Below are 21,080 nucleotides of genomic sequence, written 5' to 3'. Positions count from 1 at the left end.
GGCTGCCGTCTTCGAGAGGCCTTCAAGTGCAGCTCTTTGGCTGAGACGCAGTCGTCAGTCAGCCTTCGTTGCGAAGAGTTCTTTGAGGAAAGTTTGGCATATCTTTACAGTTTTTTTTTTTTTTTTAAGTCTTTAATGGGGCACGTCAACCAGAATATGACTGACTGTTATGTCACTGATAGGTTAAAGTAATTTCAAGTCACTGTCAAAATGTACTCTTCCATCTGTCACACAGGAATCCTGCCGGACCTGTCAACGCTACGCTCCCAGTTCACAGTCGAGGACCCGAATGCCGGCGCTGGACACACAGGAAGGTGTAAAGAACAAAAGTTAACTATAACAAACTTACTGAATGTGGGAACAGGAGCAGGCAGGGCAACACTGGCTGGTTAAAACAGGTTTAACCCAACAGTATTTTGCAGGTGCACCATCCTGCATCGTGGGTTTCGCATCGCCCAAGATGATAGTGATTGGCTGAAAGAAATACAAACAAGCCAGGGCAATTATGATGATGCAGCACGACGGCATTCACAGCAATCTCAGCTATTTGCATTAATCACAGCAAAGAAAAATGGTAAAAATCTCATTTCTTGTAATCAGCCAGTCAGATGTTTGCATTTCTCTGTTTACTATATGGGAAAAAACAGTCACTGCCGAAAGCATGATTTGATTACTGCCTTCTGTTTATATTCTGTTCATGCAACCCAATTATCATTTGCAATTAATTCATTACAAATATGTTTAATTACGATAAGCAGAAATGGAGGGAGGAAATACACTTTGACTAAAAAAAAGAAACAACAAAAAATACTAAGCAGATGGAAATGAATATTGTTCACATGAGGTAGGAATGGATGAATCTATCAGTCAGAAGATTTAAAAATGATCAAGTCTTCCTTGTGTTGCAGGATGGGGTTCAGTCTCCTCTGCTGGCTTTCTAAACTCTGTCCTCGTGTTATTCCCACCACACAGGTTGGTCCTGTGTTTAATCTTCTGCTTTTCTTTGAACTCTGCCCAACTCATCTGCCACGCTTTTCTCTCCTCCACTTCCCATCCTTTCCTCACGCTCTTCACCTCTCTTTTCTTCCTGCTCCTTCCTCTCACCATCCTCCATCCTCTCCTCTCTTTTTTTTCTTTCCTCTGAACGTATCGCCTCTCAGACTGCCTTCTCATGCCCTCTTTTTCTACTTCTCCTCTCATCTCCTCGCCTCTCCTCCTCCTCCTCACCCCATGTTGCCGCCCAGCCTGCTGCTATGCGGCGTGTAGCCATGCATCACCGTGACCACCCTGCCTGCACCCGCTGTTAAACTATTCCTGGGAGAGCTCACCTGTGAGTGGAGGGCTCTGTCGAGAAGAAAGGAGGAGAGTGCAGAGACAGTAATGGAAAAACAAGTTCCCCCCCTTGTAACGGCTGGAAGTGACCAGATACTGTGCTTTGTAAACATACAGCGTGCAGAGGCAGAGCATCCGATGCAAACTCTATTGTGTCTGGATGTATATAGATTCTGTTTTGTGAGGTGAGCGATGCAGCTTGTGAATAACTGTATCATACTGAAGAAGGAATCACAAAGGGGTGGAGGGCAGACATGCAGAAAATAAAAGTAGTTCTGCAGCAATAAGAATGTGTCCTCTGCTGAACTCCAGAGAGTGATATGCAAAGGGCAGTTTCATGATATCAACCTACATTTTTGTTTGTTTCACCATTTGGGGCTGCTGGTGTGCAGTGTTGCTTATTCCAGCCTCCACCTCATCTCTTTACCTGATGCTGTCAATCACCATCAGTAAATGTTGGCAATGTACATTTCTGCAAAGCACAGATATGGTGAAACGTTATACTTCTTTGGGTTTCAGTTCCTATTCTATGTTGTATAAATGCTGTGCTTATGGTCGCTTTCCGATGTATGAAACACAGTGTTCCCTCAATTCTGAAACACAGTCTTGAACTGTAGTCACTGGCTCTTCCCGCCTGCAGCTCCACCACCACCCCCCTCTTTCATCTCAGGGAAGTCAGGTCACAATCATGTAACAGGAACGTGACATAACACATTCAGTAGAAATGCACACGTAATCTGGGCTGCAATAATGTAGGGCGAGGTTTGTGGCATCTGTCAGATCGATTGCAAAACTGTGGGTGAGAAATGTGAAAATGTACGCAAATCAAATGGAATCTTGTGCTTGAAGTAGAGCACAGAGAAACATCCTGCTTATGTCAATTAGCACGTACAATAAAGAAACAGATGGATCCAAATGGACGCGAGTTCTCCGACGTACATGAGCACATGCTACATGCTGCTCCATATAAAGCCCGCGGCCCTGTCCAAACAGAAGTGCCATGTGTGGGGAGCCTAACGAGACACGCAGCAGTGCTCTGGATGCTGAGGCAGCATCTACGTTATTCCCAGCCTCTCCAACACATGCTGCTGTCTGACTAATGGTGGATTTTTGCCGCGCCCCAAACGAGCTGAGTCTAATGAATTAAAATTAGAATTGTCGGCTGACTGCGAGAAGATGTATAGCGTGCGAGTAAATACATGTGTTGAAAGTAGTTACCTAGCAGATTTTTGAAGCACATATTTAAAGGCTGCCCAGAGGCGCAGAGCCTACCTGCTCCCAAGGAACCTGCTTCTGCAGCACTTTACTTGTTTCTACTCCTTTTTTTGTTTTAAATTGGACAAAAAAAGTCGCCCTACTTCAAGTTTGCTGCCATGTTTTTTAGCACTACAGTATTAGCACTATATCATATTTTTAATTGAGTTTAAACTAGCAAAAGATATAGTAAAATGAGCAAAACCCATCGCTTCTAAAAGACATTAAACATTCAAATGCAAATTAAATCAGTTTAAGCTCTTCAACAGAAGCATGTTAATATTATATTAAATTGAGTGTAATGTAAAGGTCAGGGAGGATATATTCTTTAAATACATTTAAAACAAAAATCGCATATAATTTGCATTTCTTTTTTTTTACACTTTACATTGTTATTCAATTGAAAATGGTGAGATGTGTTTATATAGCAAAACCTGTGTCAGTGATGCATTTTAAATACTGCCATTTGCTTCACTTAAACTCAATAGCGTGCTGGTGCCATGGAGCAGATGGTAAGATGTGTTGACAACACTATTACATTGTTATAGATGTTGACAAATGTGTGTAAGAGCGAACAGCTAATATTAGCTAAAATATCTTTGACGAAAACCTCACAAGGAACTAATTATTAACATTCTAGTCCTGTGTGTGTAACAGATATCTCAGTTTCTCTGAGTTTACAGTCACAGTCCTGTCAGCGTTATGTTCTCTATTCAAAGTCATGAGCCCAAATGCCGGCAGTGGACACAAATGTCAGTAAGGTATGAGGAATAAAAGTTAACAATGATAAATTTACTGAATGTGTGAAAACAAGCAGGCAGGGCAACACAAAGTAACTAAGGTTGGCTGGAAGTCCCTGAAAAAAAACATGCTGGATCCAACAAAGATTAAGGCGAACAGGAGAGGTCTGACAGAACAACTAAAGGCTGAATGTACAGAAACTGATTAACTAAGGAAACACAGGTGAACTAGAAATCAGACAGGAAAAATACAAAGGAAGTAAAACCCAGACACCTGAGGAGAGTCCATCCGCATCTGAAACTCCTCCAGAAATCCCTAAACTGTGCTGTAGTAAATAAGATGTAAGTAAGTTGTAGTGCACCAAATGTCACATATACCCGGTGTATATTTACATCTTCACAATGTCACTCACAATGTGCAGCTCACACATAAATACACAATGTATTTCCTCCTTGGTTGGTAGACTGGTAACAGTGTGTGGGTCACAGATAGCAGTGAGTTCTTCAACATCTCCAGTGCAAGTCCTGTTCTGAGTGAAGCTGGTCTAAGCTTCAATAATGTGCACAAAAGTCCAATGTCAAAGTCAAGTTAGGTCAATGAGAAAAAGCCTCCGAGCCAATGGAGCAATACGTGGAAGTTACCGGATCAAAGGGGGAAGAAGAGAAGGTGGAGAGAGGAAAAGCTGCAGAAAACGAGGACCCGGAGTTTGGCGAGGAAAGAAATAGAGCAGGGTGGGTAAAAAAAAAATAAATAAATAAAAATAAAACATGGAAACAGGCGGGTGTTGAAGATGGCACAGGAGATAAGAGAGGAGGTGAGCAGACGAGAGAGAAAATAAAGGAGGAAGAGATGGCTGGACTTCAAAGAAGCAGCAGATTCAAAAGTGGACCACCTTTTTATGGAGACCGCCTACTGAGAAAGGGATTGGGAGAGACAGTGAGTGAGAAAGGCTGAGAAATGAAAGAAAGAGTGGAAGATGGGTACAGAGGAACAGGTGGCAGTGGGCAGGTTGAGGCGAATGGAGATTGAGGGAAGGTGAGGTGAGACTGTCAAAGGAGCGGCAGAGGTGTCTGAATTTGTTGCGGGGATGCATTTCCATAACAATTTTGACAACTTTGAGCAAGTTTGGTCCTTTGGTGACGAGCCTGGAGTACAACATGTCTGCAGCTGCACACCATGTTCAGCTTTCCTGATTCAGACAGTCGGGCAGCATGTTTTTTTTTCTTCGACAGACAACCAACAAGGATTCGTGTTTTCCCACACCTCTTAATATTTCAGCACACCAGTGCTGTATTCATAATGTATCTGCATAATCATGCATTAATCTGTAAATCTGGTGTTTACTTTATTTTGATGAAATTGAATCTCAGTGTCCTCGGCTCACCCACCGTCAACTTTTGTGGAGGTGAGGAGATACAGCTGACGATGCTCACTCTCAGCACGGACAGCTACAGTAACTCAAACGAGGCGAGACAGTAGCATGTTGATTATAAGCGGTGCTGAGAGGCACGTTCATGTTAAGCCTGTCATCGGCAGCTCGGCTCAATGCAAGTTTAAATATCATCTATTATGGATAAATGTTCAAATTACTAAGTGCTGCAGGCCTGTCATCAAGAATATCGTGCAGCTGCAGATACCCGACAGTGGTGATTTGTGAAAATGCGTATATTTGTTTTATGTTCAGTCTAAATGTACGTTTTAACATCATATGCAACACCCCTTTACTATAAGACTACCATGTCTTTCCGTCAAAGAAAAACACTCTCATTTACATAGTTAATATTGGTTTGCTATATAAATACATTCATTCAAACGTGATACTTTTACTGCACTACAGTTCAGCTTGGAAGCAAACACTGTGCTTTTATTTCACTACATTTGCTTTTACTTTGCCACAATTCAAATGATAAATACAAAAATGTATTGTCGTGGATTAAGGAGCTTAATTATGTATAAGCAGCTGAACTGAGCTCAGTGTTGACTCTCACTTTAACACATCAACTTTTATCATCCAGTATGTTTATATTTATCAGTATTCTATTTATTTTATTCCTGAAATGGGCCGTTTTTACTTTAGTTATATGTTACGATGACTTACGATAATGGCAATTTAATACTGAGAAAAGGTAAACTTATATCCTGATCATTCCTGGGCTTTCTGCCATATCCTACAAATTACAGTATGTTCATATATGCGTTATCTCATTTATTATTAATGCAGCAATATTACCTTAATATTGACTTGAATCTCAAAATGTTTGCTGCCAAAATACAATTTTCATAGCAATATATTTGCAGAAAGCTCAACTGTTTTATGTTTAGGAACGACAACACACTTGATTAAGTGGCTGCGTTTTAAATAAGCTGATGAAAATGTTTTTGCCAAACATTCTCACCAGTCAAAAGAAATCCAGATATTTAGCATGTGTTTGGAATAATTCAACAGTGTGAATGACGAGTTTCGGTGCAGCCGGTTTGACAGGTTGTTTGGAGGTTCAGTCCAGCTCGGCTCGGCTCGGCTCGGCTCTGCCTTGTGGGCATCTGATGGGCGATTTCATTAAGGCCGCCTAAACCAGCTCCACTGTCCAGCATGTCACATAAACAAGGCCCTGCTGTATCACTAACATCAGGCTTCAGGTGTGTATGTGTGAGTCCTCGTGGAGAATTGTGCGTATGTATAATTCACAGCAGCTCTCACCTGTAGCTGCTGCTTCATGTGTGCAGCTGTATGCAGCGCAGCGTATGTTTGTGTGTCACTTCTCCCGTTTCTCTCGCCTGAAATAAACAGAAAGGACTGCTGCATGTTTGTGTGTATGTGTGTGTGTGTGTGTATGTGTGTGTCGGCTCACAGAAGTGTAATTGTCCAGCTCCCAGGGTACTTGTAATAAAGTCACAGTTCATTTACTGTCTCCGTCTGCCCTTATTAGAGGAGAGTAGAAGCGGATTTAGCCTCCACCTCGTATGATAACCGCACTAAAAGCTGCCTCTGATCCAGAAGAAAATGGCCTTAATTATCTCTCCTTCTCTGTTTTCTGCGCCCGTCTTTATGTGTCTGTTGGAAGCTTACAGCTTTTTCTTTATTTAGCTGCACTTAAAACTGATTGGGAGTGTTTGTGGATGAAGGACTGAATGGAACATTGCATTACTACTGCAGCACTTTGACCTATGTACGTTTGCCATGTGACAGCTCATGTACTGCTCTAAATTGTTTTAAAAATGGTCATCAACAGTGAAAGACAAGAAAAGATCATCAAGGTAGGATTAGGTACTACTGCAGACCCTTCAATTATTACTTTAGGCAAAATTCCTCTCTTAAACAACCTTACAACAATATGGAATCCCTCCAAAGCAGCTGCTAAAGAATGAACACTTCTCACATTAGAATCGGCCACTGAAGACTTAAATCTAATCAAACATGTTATTTATACAGCCAACAATCACATTGCCTCAATGGGATTTACAATCTGGGCAGTCTGTCTGTCAATCCTTGATTTGAGTGAGGAAAAACTTGCCATGTTGAGTCGACGGGCGACACCAGGTGACCTTCCCACATCACAGCCATGGTGAGGTTAGATTAAAATAAAACACAAGTCATAATGAAACCCAAAGAATTGTGTATTATTAAGTGTTGATGGGGACATCCGGTGTTCAGTTACTGGATGAGAAGTTCAGATTAGTGAAGAGGAAAGTTGTTGAAAACAATAATTGAGAGAAACCTGTCCACTACAGAGCTGCTGTCCTTTTTCTGTCTTAGGTGTGTGTGTGTGTGTGTGTGTGTGTGTGTGTGTGTGTGTGTAGCTTGAATTTCCCCGCAGTGGCTTTCACACCCACAGGAATTGTCCTCAGCCATTAAACAACAGGCTTTAAAAATCCTTAACACCCCCAGCAGTCTACTTAAAGCTGCCTGTAAACCTCACAGGTCCTGTTCACATCGCCGCTCCCGGTCCCTCCTCTCCTCTGATGCTTCCCTCCCATCGATTCCTTCACGCTGTCGTTCTTCCCTTTTTATTTTATTTCACACTCTCTTAATCTCTCCCCCCGTCTTATTATCCCTGTTAGTTATCTTCTCATCAAGCCTTTCTCTACACCTCTTCCTCACATCTGTCCCCCGTCTCTCTTCGCGTGACCCTGAAACTTGTGCCTAATGAGCTCCGCCCGAGTGTGTGCGTGCATCTCCGATTGTATCTGTTTTATAGTGTTTTGTGAAGTGGAAGCTAATGATAGGGTAATTAGCGACAATGTCTTAGCTATTATAACACGCGGTCTCTCAGATGAGACAATCAGCACTTTTTTCAGCTCAGTGAGACAATTTATTAGGGCTCAAATATATTCTGACAGCTGGTATCAATCCCCCATTTCCTCTAATCACACACACACACACACACACACACACACACACACGCACACACTGTAAAAAAAGAAAAATTGGGTGAACTCAAAATTTCAAGGCAACAAACTTTGATAGAATTTTAAGTTGGGTTATTAAACTCAATATTTTAAGTTTTGCTTTTGAGTTTGCTCAACTTTGAAATCTGATTTTGTCAATCAGATTTTGTAAGTTCTGCTAACTTATAATTTTACAATATAATAACTTTTAATGCCAAGTTCTACTAACTCTTCCTGAAGTTGTACTAACCTATAATTTTCCATTGTAGTAACTTTTAAACCTTACTTCTGCTTACTCTCCTATAAATTGTACTAACTTGGAATTTTCTGTTGTAGTAACTTTTAAGCCTTACGTCGGCTACTACTTTCCCAAAGTTCTACTAACTTATGATTTTACATCAAGATAACTATTAATCTTAATTTCTGCTAACTGTCCATCAAATTGTACTAATTTATAATTTTACATTGTAATAACTCTGAATAACTATACAGTTTCAAATTTCATTTGGTTAAATTAGTATTTACTGTAGCAGAATAATTCAAGAATTTAAAATTCGACAATGCGTTAGTCTACAATGTAACTCAACTTTAGAATTTGCAGCCAATAACAGCTCATCTAATGTCTAAATAATTTCAGATGCAACATATCAGTTCAAAACATTTGTTTTATTCAGAAAATAGAACTATAAATCCCTTCCAACTCCATCCCTTCCTTTCCAAGGAAATTAAGACTACTGAGACCCAACTGCTGTCATCTTGTGACACATAGTAAACTTAACAACAAAAATACATAAAAGCACTGTGATGCACGATTTAAAACCTGGTAACAAGGTTACTGAGTGCTTTAAAAATCTTTTCACAACATCTTGTAAAACGCACACATTGAATCTTAATGCTCACCATATTTAAAAGCCAAAAAAATATAAGAACTGTAGGAGAGCAGGAGATAAAACATAAGTACAGAATTTGAGGAGCCTTAGCAGAGTGAACGAACATGGCTGGAACGAAGGGAGCGAAAACGTAGATTCACTGAAGGAGTTTGTTCTTCAGGGATCTGACCCTTGCTGAAAGGTCTGTACCCAGCTCCATGAAGACCTTCTGAACAGTTTCAAATGTATACCTCAAATCCTTTGGATACTTGAGGTTCAAAGCGTAGATCAGTCCAAAGAGTAAAGCAAATGCTGCTGGCAGGTCAGAAATATCTTGCAGGACGATCTCCTCTTCCACAACAAGAGCCACACTCACGACACTTTGGGGTGCTGGCCTGTCATCATCCTCCAGCAAAGTAAGGATTCCCACCGTGAGGCCCTTCGTCTGCTCCTCTTCTGGCTGGGTGACCTTGACAGACAAGAAAAGAGATAAATGGTCATATTAACAAGCTAGCAGTCAGTCTTCTGCCTAACAGACAGAGCTGGATGTGACTGAGTTTAGTTACGTATATGTCAAATGGAGCACGTGAAGCAACCTACGCAACCAAGTGGCGTGCAGTGTGAACACGGCTTTAGAGGAGCTTATTCTCTTACTGTCACTAATAGGCAGGTAGGCAATAAAAAAGTTCTACTGGATTCACTCTGTATTAGTCTTTTTTCCTGTCCCACAAATGTTTCTAAGCAGTGCCTGACCAAGCGTGATAGCAATGATTTTACATCCAAGTGAGTCTGCAGTTCTTTAGAATTAGAGGAAAAAAATGCTTTTTTTTTTTTTTTTCCTCTCAAAACAGCAACATTCATAGGCAAATACTGCACAGCTGGGCATTGGAATTGGTTTTGGGGGCCAAAAAAATGGTATCACAACAACACTAATTACTGTAGGAAGTGCAGAGAAGGCGATTTGGCAAGAAATGCAGAGCTACTACACAGTACAGCACTACAGATACAATACATATTTACAATTTATATTCATTCAACACTCACGAGACAGTTCCTGAAGAGCTTCTCCTGGCTGTCACGGAGAAACAAGGGAAGGCCCTTTAAAGCAGCAGTCTGGCGATGTGCGGTGATGTCAGATGTCTGAAACAAGATTTGCATGAAACGTCACAAGATATAATCGTTTGTCACAACAAGGTAAAATTTCTTTTTACATCCACAATGTTCAGAGTTACTAAATCAATTCATCAGGAATTCACCTCTTGATCCAGGCTGTTGAGAAGTTGATCCATCTCATCGGAAAAAGCAGTCCTTCTTGCCCGATACAGTTTCAGGAGCCTCCCGGTGTGCTGCTGAAGAGCTGTTCTGAAGTTCTCAATAAGGTTTCTGTTTGTGATCCGATAAAATTCTTCCTGAATCTGTTGGAAATTGTTAATATAAAAAATTTGAATTGTCAATAAAAAGTCAAAACATTTTCAATGTTAAAATTGTCATTTTATATCAGCAAATCATAAAAAATACGAAATCATACCAAATTAAGTATTAAATAAATATATTCTTGTTTCAACTACTTACCACTGCCTCGCAAAACAGAGCCGGCCACCGTTCCATGACCTCAGAAACCATTGGTTCCAGCTCAATAATTTCCTTGCGCCTCAAGGAGAAGGTCAGCTCCATCTTTTGTCTGATGAGTGCAACATTCTTGTTCTTTCTGTTGAAGTTCTCAGCCAGAGCCTGTCTTTCATCCTCCAGGGAATCATCATTATGGTGGTCTGGATGGTCGGGAACGTGGTTAATTTCACCTCGCCTTGCTCTCTTCAGAGAAGGACTTGCCCCATCACCTTTGCAGCTTCGTTTTTTGTGGTTAATGCTAACCTCAGTACAGCCTGCCTGACGCAGCTTGGCCCTATAATTGCCCAGTTTGTATTTTATGCTCATTTTCCATCCATCATATCCTTTCTCACTGCTTGGCTCACGAAGGCAGGGGTGTGATTCGATGAGGGCAGAAGCAACTGATTCAATCTCATCTTGATCAGGATAGGCTTTCACTTCAAAAACTGCCTGAGCAATCCTGTCCAAAATGTTGATCTTCATGTCTCTTGTTAAGGTGATACTTTTCTTGGTTCGTTCATATTCCTCGTTGCCTTTGCGCAACTGCAACTCCACATCATAGGAGAAGGACGGGATGGGAAAAGGTGAAGGCCACTCTGCAACACTTCGCAGATGGTGCCTGATGAAAGTTGAGGGACTTTGAGGTGAGTTTACGCTGTGTACACTGGCTGTGTCAAGGGAAGATCCTGATTCAAGAGAGTCCAAATCTTGCCGGACAAGTGGAGCTGTCTCATCCCAAAGAATGTGCAATACAGCACGCTCAGGTGGCAAATCATGAATGTCAATCAAATTACAGAGAGCATTATCAAAGTCTCGGTCCTCATACTGTAGTGTGAAGCTGCCTTGAAGTTGAAGTTTCTCCTGAAGAATTTCTTGCAGCTCTTCAACTGATTCCGGTACAACAGGAAGTGCCATTTTGCGGGACATTCTTGTGGAGATTTTCACCAGCAGCAGAATCCCCGCCTGTGTAACCAGAAACAAGGACAAAACACTTAAGGGTTAGCTTACAGGGAGTAAAAAACGATTCACAAACAAAAGCGAATCAAACTTGTCTTATTTTGTCTAAAAAAAACAAACCAAAGAAACCCCACAAAAAAACACAGGCAGGGGTGGAGGTTGAACAGAAAAAAACAAACAAACAGGTGAAACAAGTCCATAAATCCACTCAGGAGGGGGAAAAAAGGAAGTTAAACAGAAAAATGTCAAAATAATGACAGGCAGCATATGCATCTTGTTCAAATGGGAGAAAGGGCAAAAATGACAATTAGAGCAAGAGTTCTGTGAATAATGCGTCATCAGAGTTCACTTACCATTCTTGTCACTTCAATGGAGCAGGCACACTTTTGGAGTCACCAACACCCTGCCTCCCACAGTGTAGGAAACCAATGGATGGTAGTCGTTAAGAGCCTGAGGATCAAAAATCTCAATGTTTGCATAGATGCTCTCCATAAGCTCATAAGACCTAAAATGTTCAAGGTACCAAGATGTGAGCTTTTTGACAACAAAGGCTGCTTTTTCTGGGTTAACAATTATGGTCACGATCTTATAGAACTCTGGCAGTCCACTGCAGTGCCCAGATGACAGAATCATATCCACAACATATCGGGTCCCATGAAAATAAATGTCTTTGGAAAGGGACACAGCCTCAAGATGTGGATAGTGTCTCTTAATCACTGCGCGCAGGGGAGCATCCAAAGAAGATGTTTTGATGTCAGTTACTTTCTCCACATGTAACATTGACTTGAACAGACTCTGACTATCAAACAAGCAGGCCATCATCTGCTGGTGTTTTGTGGACAGTGTGAGGAGCACATTTTTAAAGTTTTGAGCATCATGCATAGTCTTCTTGAAAAAGCTATGTTTCGATTCAAACCTCATTGTCCATAATTCCACTAATGGACCAAAGCATCGTAGTAGGTAAGGATAATGTTCAGCAAAGTGATGCTTTGGACGCAGGCTAAAAGCAGGAAAAGTGGCTGTGAGCAGGCTTCTGTGATCAGACAACTTGATCTCCAAGTAGTTCAATATTTCCTCTGACAAAACAGGTCTGACAACAATTTCAACAATTTCTTTAAGGTCCATCAGTATTTCCCATGCGGGTTCTTGTTCTGGGACGCTCTTTCCGATGAGAAGAGGGAGGAATCGTAAGAGAGACCAATTCTCATGGCCATTGCCACCTATGCTGCCCTTTTCAAAATTTGCTTTAGAAATTGCCTTTGGTTTATTTAACCTGTCAGAATATTTGTAAGGGAATGAATTGATAAGGCTATTTAGTCTCTCTAAAGAAAAAAAGCCTTTCAAAATTAACTCTTTCAGACACAGAGACAGTTCAACAGGAATGACACCTTCAAAAAAATCATGCAATATGTCTGGAGGAAAACCCGTGACAGGGTGAAAATTTGACAGATGCTTACTTAACACACATTCACTTTTAACACCATTCACATGTGGAACATTTTCTTGACAAAGTTGTAGCAGAAATGTATCATGCTGTTCTCTGTAGCGTAGCTGAAAATCAGAAATTGCTGTAGTTGCTATTTCACCTCGATTTGTCAAACAAAATCTACAGAAATTCTTTACATTGAAACTTTCCTGAAAGCCGGCCAGTCCATGAGCTCCTAAATTATCTGCACAGACACAAAATACTGATCCTTTTACATAGTTGTCCAAAGTTTGCACAAAGACCCCTGTTTGTTCCAGTGACTTTAAGTCCTTAACTAAAGGATTAAAAAATTTTTCAAAACCAAACTGTTTGACATCACAAGTCTTTCCAAGAAGAGCTAAATGAATGGAGTGTAAAGTGGAACGAAACTTTGAGGGCAGATTAAGAATAACCCAATAAACAGCAGTGATTTTGTGGATTTTCTTCGATGTGCCTAATGGGTTACACAATTCAAAATCATCTATATATAATCCCAATGCAATATGTAGCTCATTTTCTCCAAAATTTTGCTGAAAGTAAGAACCATCTTGGAAAGTCTTGTAAATCCCTGGAGTAGACTCTTCACTGAAAACAAGTTTTTCAAGAAACTCTCCTCTGTTCAACAAAAGCTCAATAACCTCATTCACAGAAACATAAACAAATGCTTTTTTTGAAGTCCGGTCATACAATAACTCAGTTGGTTCAATGATGGAGAAATGTTCCTTGAAATATCTGTTCCTTCTATAATCTGTTGATAATGCACCTTTTTCTGCTGTTGTAACAAGTACTGGATTTTTTTCAAACACAGTGCTACTTATCTCTTGAATAACATCTTCCTCAACTTCAATATTGTGTTTTGCTAAAACGTCTTTGAGAATTTTAGTTGTGTGAAACTTGGAAAAGGACAAAATATCACTAAATTCATCTATAATTGCCTGTATTGCATGTTTTGGCACATGTAGTACGCATTGCATGCGTAGAAAAAGGGAAGCTAATTTGTGCTGAAGTATTTCAGAGTCTACATTCTGCGCACAATCAGGTCGACCGTTTTCTGTGGAATCCAAACTAGGACTGCATGTCAATGACACTCCAGCTTCCGGATCAACACTACATGGCTGGGCTATGTCGTCAGATGGAAAATCATTAACTACCCTGACTGGTGTCAGAAAATTTCTAAGATTATGGCTTTTATGATTCCGTGAAGTATGTCCTGTAAAACTATTTAGGCGGTTGGTTGCAAAGCTGCAGCCAACAAATGGGCAAGACACGGTCTCTCTGAGTCTAAGATGATGGTGCAAATGAGTTAATACTTTCTTTTTACAGCAAATGTCTTTGTAGTCACACAACGAGCACTGAAATGATAGATTTTCCTGCCTTTGGACAGTCCTGTGCAATCTTGAAATATGTGATTTCAAAGCACTAATGGTTCTGAAAGTACAAAAACAGTCCCTGTGGATGCAAGGCCAGGTCGAACCTCTGTGATGAAGTCGATAGTGTTTCACCAGAACAGCTTCGACGTCATGGCTGAATTTGCAGAACTTGCACTGCATTAATTTCAATCTGAAAAACAAAGATGAAGATTTGCTGGGGATTAGACAGGGTTCCTACAGGTTTCTTCAAGTCAAATTCAAGGCTATTCAAGAGCATTTATACACAAATTCAATGACTCATTTTTTGTATTTTCTTTGTCAATATTTGTGTCATTTTTGTCATGTTTGACATTTTTTTTCGTCATTTTTGTTTAATTAAGGGGATTTTTTGTCATCTTTTTAACCAAAACTAAAATTCAAGGCTTTTAAGGCATTACACACACGCACGCGCGCTACTTCCAAATCTTACGGGGGGGGCGCTACTTCCAAATCTGCAGGGGTGCGCTAATTACCGCTCGTCTGATGCCGCCCCGGGCGGCCGCCCGGTCTGCCCATGCCAAGAATCGCCCATGCACACACACACGCGCGCGCGCGGTTTTTTGCGGAGATTTTCCCCGTACGTAGCACAACAAGACGCGATGGCACCAGAGACAGACATGCTAGCTTTCAGTTGCAAAAAGAATGACTGATTTAGCCGCGGTCGTTTTTTTCCCAGACAGATTGAAACTCAAGTACAGAACACCGCTGTGCGCCGGCCGGCCGTTGACAGAGGGTTTAAATACGCCACCACACCACATACCTCCAAAACATCCGTGTGTACAACTGGTGGCCTGTAAATTCACCACGCTATGAAAAAATATTTTCAATGACCTATTAAGACGTAAACATTAATCAAATACTCAGAACTACTCTCTTTCGCGGCACGGAATCACTCCGCACGGCGTGTATCGGCAGTGCGTTCGGCTAAAAAATAACTAATCCTCGTAATATTAGAATAATCTTTTCGTAGCGTGGTAAATGTATGGACTACCAATTGTCCACACGAGCGTTTTGGAGTCATTTGATAGTGTATTTGATAAGTTTATGACATCGCTCTACCAATCACTTCCGCTAGCATCAGTTCGCGCAAACTTCGCTACCTTAGCATGAAAAGCTTCGTGTTTAACTGTTGAAAATGTGTCGGTCGCTTTAAACGGCATACAACATACTGTACACGACGACTGATAACAACATACTGTATGTTCTTTTAATAAAGTTTGGAAGAACCTACCTCTGTGGACTCCAGCTGTCCTCACAGCCACCGGCAACGCCCAAATGAGAATGAGATCACGTTGAGTGCCAACTACGAAGGTTGGCTTTCCCGCTTTTCACAACAAAGAAATACGAGTTGGCAGAAAGCCCCTAGTGGTCAGCCCAGTGCACTGCTCACCATTTGGATGATGAAGAAAGCAAAATTTGAGAATAAATATATTAGAATTATACATCTTAGAATAATTATTATAATAAAAACATTTTAAGACGATTTGCCCATATAAAACCGTTGTTGTTTGTCTTCTTTTTAAACTCTTTTCAACCCCTCCCATCTACAACACTATGTAAGTGAACTGGCGACCATTTGAACTTTGACCCTCATTTTAAGACACTTCTAGGAGGCCTAGAGGCATCAAATTCAATCAATCAGTTGTACCTATAGACTCAAAGTTTCAGAATATGTCGTCCGTTTGTTTCTAGGCCTCTGGGCCTCCCAAAACACCATGTAAGTGAGGCATTGGTGTTCTAGGCCTCTGGGCCTAGAGGCATCAAATTTGTATCAGTTGTACCTAAAGACTCAAAGTTTTAGAATCTGAACCACCATGTAAGACTTTGCGGCCTTATAAAACTAAGTTTGGGACAGGCCCGGCCACAGCAACCAACATCAAGCTCAGTGAAAGACATTTCGGCCTCATCTGGGCCACTCCACTTGCAAGTAGCGTAACTAAGCCATAAGAGCCAAAAATGACTAAGCTTAGGCCCGCATGTCTTCTATATGGGGGTTGAAATGGTAAATGGTCTATTTGATATGGGCAGAAGAACATAAATAACAGCATCTTGTTTACAACTTTGATTATTTAAAACATGTATTAATTACAATACATTTAAGAATTTATTAAACTATGCTTATTATAATTAATTTTAATGTATATAATTAACAAAGCACTAACATTAACACAGCATTAACAATGTAATCAAATAGATGTAAATGCAAAACAATTAACAAATGAAGCATAGCCAAAAATAAGACTGAAGTTGAAAGTGCCAACTATGAAAGTTGGCTTTCCCGCATTTCAAAACAAAGAAATACAAGTTAGCAGAGCTTTTGTCCCTTGTATCAAACCCTAATTCACGAATTTAAGTACTGACAACTAGTCAAACTCTTTTGGCGTATTCAACTGTCTTGCTTTGTTGTGCTAACTGATATTATTGTCGTAAATGTTAATAATTTATATTTTCAAGTTTTGTCGACAAAAATGACAGTTTAAGGACAACAAATACAAGTTGGCTTTTTTGCAGTGCACACACACACACACATTTGCTCATCCCATGTTTGCACACATTGTTCAACAGTGACTTTGAACTTCCCCATTAACCACTGACTTCCACTGTGGAACTGTAAACAAGGAATTAAGCAAATAAGTGCTGTACTTCAGATCTCTTTAAATTATGTCCTGACTGCATTCGAGTGTCCGATGCGACGGCATGTTGGATGCTTGCCGTCTACGAATCCTTTAAATATGAATTCTGTTTCTGTTTTGTAAACAAACTGTGAACCCGTCAGCTGTGTGCTGGAGATCAGATTGAATCCCCGGCTACTCAAGAAAAGGAAGGCTCTGACTTTTTAAACAGAAAACACATATTGCCACGTAGAGATACTGTGTTTTCTTATTTGAAACTTTCAGCTCCCTGGCGATCTCCCTCCGGCCAGCTGACACCTTGTTTAGGTTTTTATAGGAGAAGGAGACGGTGCGGTATAGATAACTTCTCATTTCACATGCAGGATTCAGGTCCTTGTCTGGGGATGTGTAACAACAGGAGAAGACTAAAGGTAGGTGTAATAATTCTTCAAGAAGACCACAAACATGTATTCTTAATGTCATTAATGTTACTTTTGTTCTGTCCTGATTTGCCCTTTAGAAGGCTTGTAAGAGTTAAACTATGCATTATGGAATAGAGAAGAGTTGTAAACAAGTGAAGCTCTGATGAACATGACTTAAACTTCGGCTAGACACCTTTGAAAGCGATGGCTGTAAGTTTTGGTTGTTTAGCACCTTAAAGCACAAGTTTAATTGTCTTAGATGTATTTTCTGTAAAGAGTGAAAGAGTTTTTTTTTATTTTTTTGCGAAGATGTTTTGATAGTAGCTAACTGACTTTGCTAGCATTAAGCATTAAAAAGACTTGCACAATTGTTGCTGTACAAGCTACAACACATTGCTCAATATTCTTTTGTTTGTTAAAAAATAAATAAAATGTATGCCATGTGCTTGTGTGTAGGAAACCAGGAAGTTTCATTCTCAAATAACAGTGAAATATAAGATTTAAATGGATCGACTAGCATGCTCATATGTAAATTTGGGGGGAAATAGGAATCCACATCTCCATAAAGTCAGACAGCTCATAGTTCTGGAGTTACAAGGCACCAAACATAATCAAACATAACCTTCATCCTGCCTTGTGTTTAAGAAAAGACAGCTGTGTTTTTTCTAGTGTTAGAACAAAAGTTTCACACGAAGAACTGAGAACAACAACATCTCTGACTAAACGGGTTTGGGACGCAGTGTCAGGCGTACGGTCCATAACAAACTGGAGTTGTTTTCATAAAGGACAAAGGCAGGAACACTGACTTTACTTTTTTAAAAAAAAATAATTTAATAATGACCCCATTCACATTACCGTCTCCAATGGCAGCTGGATTAAACAGTTGGATACACATCTGAAATCTCATCCCACCCTCTTAGTCTCTCTCCGTACATTTCGGAAGACAGAGAGAGGAAAGAGGAAGAGGTCAGCAGCAGTGTTCCCTCTCCTCCTCTTGTCTTCCACCTGACCTCTCTGATGGGAGTTGACAGTAGATCACAGCTTACAGCTACAGAAAGAAAGGGGAGAGGAGAGGAGACGAGAGGACGGCGGCGCTGCTGTACAGATATAGAAAGTATCTGTTGAAGGGGAGGTTTTTCTCAGAGGGAGGGAACCGCTCATTCCCGCTGCGCCTGCAGATTACAGAAAATGGGAGTAGGGGTGGATGGATGGGTGAGGGTGCAAGATATGACAGGACATCCCAACTACTATCTCTTCCCTGCATTCCCTGATGAAGTAAAGACCGAGATGAAAAAACGGTAAAGGTGTTTCAAGTATACTCAAGTGCGGCTGCCCAGCTGTGCTTGGCGGGTTCTGCCTCGGTAGAATCTTTCACGGAGACAGACAGACTATAAAAGTGTGCAGGGTTTGAAGCATCTCTGCTCCTCTGTGTCTTGTAGCTCGAGGCTTGTTTTTTTTTTTTTTTTTTTGTTGAGCGATGAGAGGACATGGCAATTATCAAATGCATTTGGTTTTCCGGGTTTAAATTCAAGGTGAGCTTGTGCAGGCTTTTTTTTTTTTTTAAGATCGAGTACTGATACAGCCGTCTCATGAACAAGAGTGAGGCTGGAGAATCCTACTTACAGTTTTGTCACGGAAGCAAAGTTCTGCCGAGGCATTAGTGTGGCCCAAGAAATCTTCAGCAAGTTTGTAGTCATGGCAGGTTTTAATGGAAGTCATTTAAATCTAATAAACCTTTCGATTGATGTTTAATTAGTCTCGATGAATTGTAACTATTTCAGGCCATTAAACTCTCCGAAGGATCCACAGTCTCCTGGAAGCACAGAGTCCTGCCGACCTCTCAGCACCTTTCTATTATAACCCTTTATTAAAACACAGTGACGTGTGAACAGGCAGTGATGGGTGTCATTTTTTGACCATGTTCCCAGTGACCCAGCTAATGTATTATTTTTTTTCTTCATTATTATTCAGCCACTTGCAAAGAATGAGGACCTTATGGTGTTACAGATCTCCTCTTTTCTGTTCATTCATCTATTACTTGCCATGAAATCCCAATTTTCAACAACGTAATTGAAAAAATGACATGTTCTCATCCCAGGTTCCATCAATGATTTGTCACATCCGTTTGGACTCCTCAGCTTAGGCAACACCAAAGCCTCCCTACCAGAAAACTACGTGGTTAACGTCACACAGTTGAGGTTTGATTAGAGCGCTTTAACAAATGCAAGTTTAATGTCTGATCTTTGAATCGCTTCATCTGTCTTGGTAATTATGTGCCGTGGTGTCGTACCGTCCTCTTCTTTGTCTCCAAGAAGTCCATCTGCAGCCGCACCAAACCAGTCGAAACTGCTCAGAGCAAGTTGTCTCATCGCTATAACGTCTCTGAACGTACCCAGGATGATCAACTGCTCATTAAATGATGGCTAATGCACTTTTTTTTTTTTTTTTTTGCTGTTTCAGAGAACTTTACAACTGAAAGGAAGAAAAAAAGAAGGTACATCTTAATGTGGAGATATTATCTTCTCCTCTTTATTCTGTTCTACCTTTGTTCTCTGTCTCAGTCTCTCCGGTCTCCACGTTTCATCCTCTCGCTTTTGTTTCTGCAGAATAAAAAAAAAAAAAAAAGTCTGAAAGGTGACACTGAGAGTTCAGCGGTTTTATTTGGAGGGCAGATGCAATCCTCATGTTCTCAATCAGGTCACTTCACATTATTGCCACAGCTCCACCCGTCACTCACCCTCCACCTCTCCCACACACACACACACACACACACACACACACTCCCAGTAACACATGTGATACGGTCCTGCTCCGGCCCCGGCTAACTTCATTACACATGACTGAATAAGAACCACATGACGTCTGTCATGACAAATGGGTATTAGCTGTGCGTGTGTTTGCTCTGTGCATGATTGTGGCGTTGGCGAGCCCCGGGTTGAGGAAGTTCACCGGGAAATCTAAACCATTTAAAAACATTACAGGCGTATTATGTCTGGCTACTCTATACCTGTGAATCCCCTCGTATTCAATTTGAGGTCGAGACCCCAGAATTGGTCACCGTCTGCTGGATCTCCACATGGAACAGATACACTACTGCAGGTCTATTGTATCTTCAGGTTATATCATGTATATGGATGCTATTTTTATTTACACCACAGCTTTGTGGCACGGCTCCATCAGGTCTCGGTGGTGCATTATAAAAAAGCGTTAAACAAGGTCATGCTTTCCATGATTTTCAAGTAAAATTAGCTTTTTAAATGATAGATGTGGCCAGTTTACTGCTAAAGAAACAGATGGACTCAGTGAGAATGAAAATTAGTATTTGGGAAGAGTTAAAGGACAGTTTGTTGCACTTTTAGTCTCAAGATAGACGTGTCGTATGCCGTAAATACTGAAGCACATTTTAGATGTGTGTAAATGTATAACATTTACTTGACTTACATTTTTTGAGGGACAGAAAACGTTAAGAAATGCTTGAGACTTGAACCATCACACACTTTGAAGCAACTAGTTGTTCTTTTGTTTCTTAAAATTACACTGATTTGCAGTAAAGTTTATTTTTTGGTCATAACCACTATCTGATCCACTGAAGTGTGGAGCTTACATTAAACCGTTTGGGTAAAAGGCCTTGCTCAAGGGGACCTCAGTGTAGGTGATGAGGGCAGGGCACCCTTTCCACCGAGATTCCAGTTCCAGTCCTAACCCTTCCATTTTACAGCTTGTAACTTTGGTTCAGAGAAAATCTGCATTTACACTTTCTTGTTTGAGCAGACAAACACACTCCATCATACGGGTGATTACAGCCCAGGTGATCTGGATGTGCTGCGTTGTGATAGCAGTGTGTGATGTCTGCTGTCTGTTCCTGTCTGTCTCGCTGTTTCATACGGGAACATCATTATATTTGTGGAAGAGATCGTGTGGACTGATGGTAATTGTGTGTCGGCTTGATGATATGTTGATGTGAAGCCCTGCAGCACAGCAGAAATATAACCATCATCAATTTTGTACTCTTTGTAGTCAAATTT

General features: G+C 40.7%; 1 protein-coding gene across 2 annotated transcripts; it reads right to left on the bottom strand.

Moving 5' to 3' along the window:
* Window positions 1-8,358: 8,358 nt before the first annotated feature.
* Window positions 8,359-15,420, bottom strand: LOC119033565. 2 transcript variants are annotated; one of them, XM_037123862.1, is made up of 7 exons: window positions 15,253-15,420; window positions 14,087-14,172; window positions 11,501-11,597; window positions 10,155-11,153; window positions 9,839-9,997; window positions 9,627-9,722; window positions 8,359-9,051 (listed from the first exon to the last, which is right to left on the bottom strand). In XM_037123862.1, exons 3-7 carry the CDS (start codon window positions 11,501-11,503, stop codon window positions 8,740-8,742), a joined length of 1,569 nt encoding a protein of 522 aa, XP_036979757.1. In that variant the 5' UTR covers window positions 11,504-11,597; window positions 14,087-14,172; window positions 15,253-15,420; the 3' UTR covers window positions 8,359-8,739. The 2 variants fall into 2 exon arrangements, 1 of the variants encoding a protein (XP_036979757.1); XR_005079294.1 differs by lacking the exons at window positions 14,087-14,172; window positions 15,253-15,420 and having other exon boundaries at window positions 11,501-13,854.
* Window positions 15,421-21,080: the final 5,660 nt, after the last annotated feature.

The sequence above is a fragment of the Acanthopagrus latus genome, chromosome 15 (assembly GCF_904848185.1).
Source record: "Acanthopagrus latus isolate v.2019 chromosome 15, fAcaLat1.1, whole genome shotgun sequence".
NCBI classification, from domain to species: Eukaryota; Metazoa; Chordata; class Actinopteri; order Spariformes; family Sparidae; genus Acanthopagrus; species Acanthopagrus latus.
Note: the sequence above shows the minus strand (reverse complement) of the source record. Positions and strands in the feature narration are given on the sequence as shown.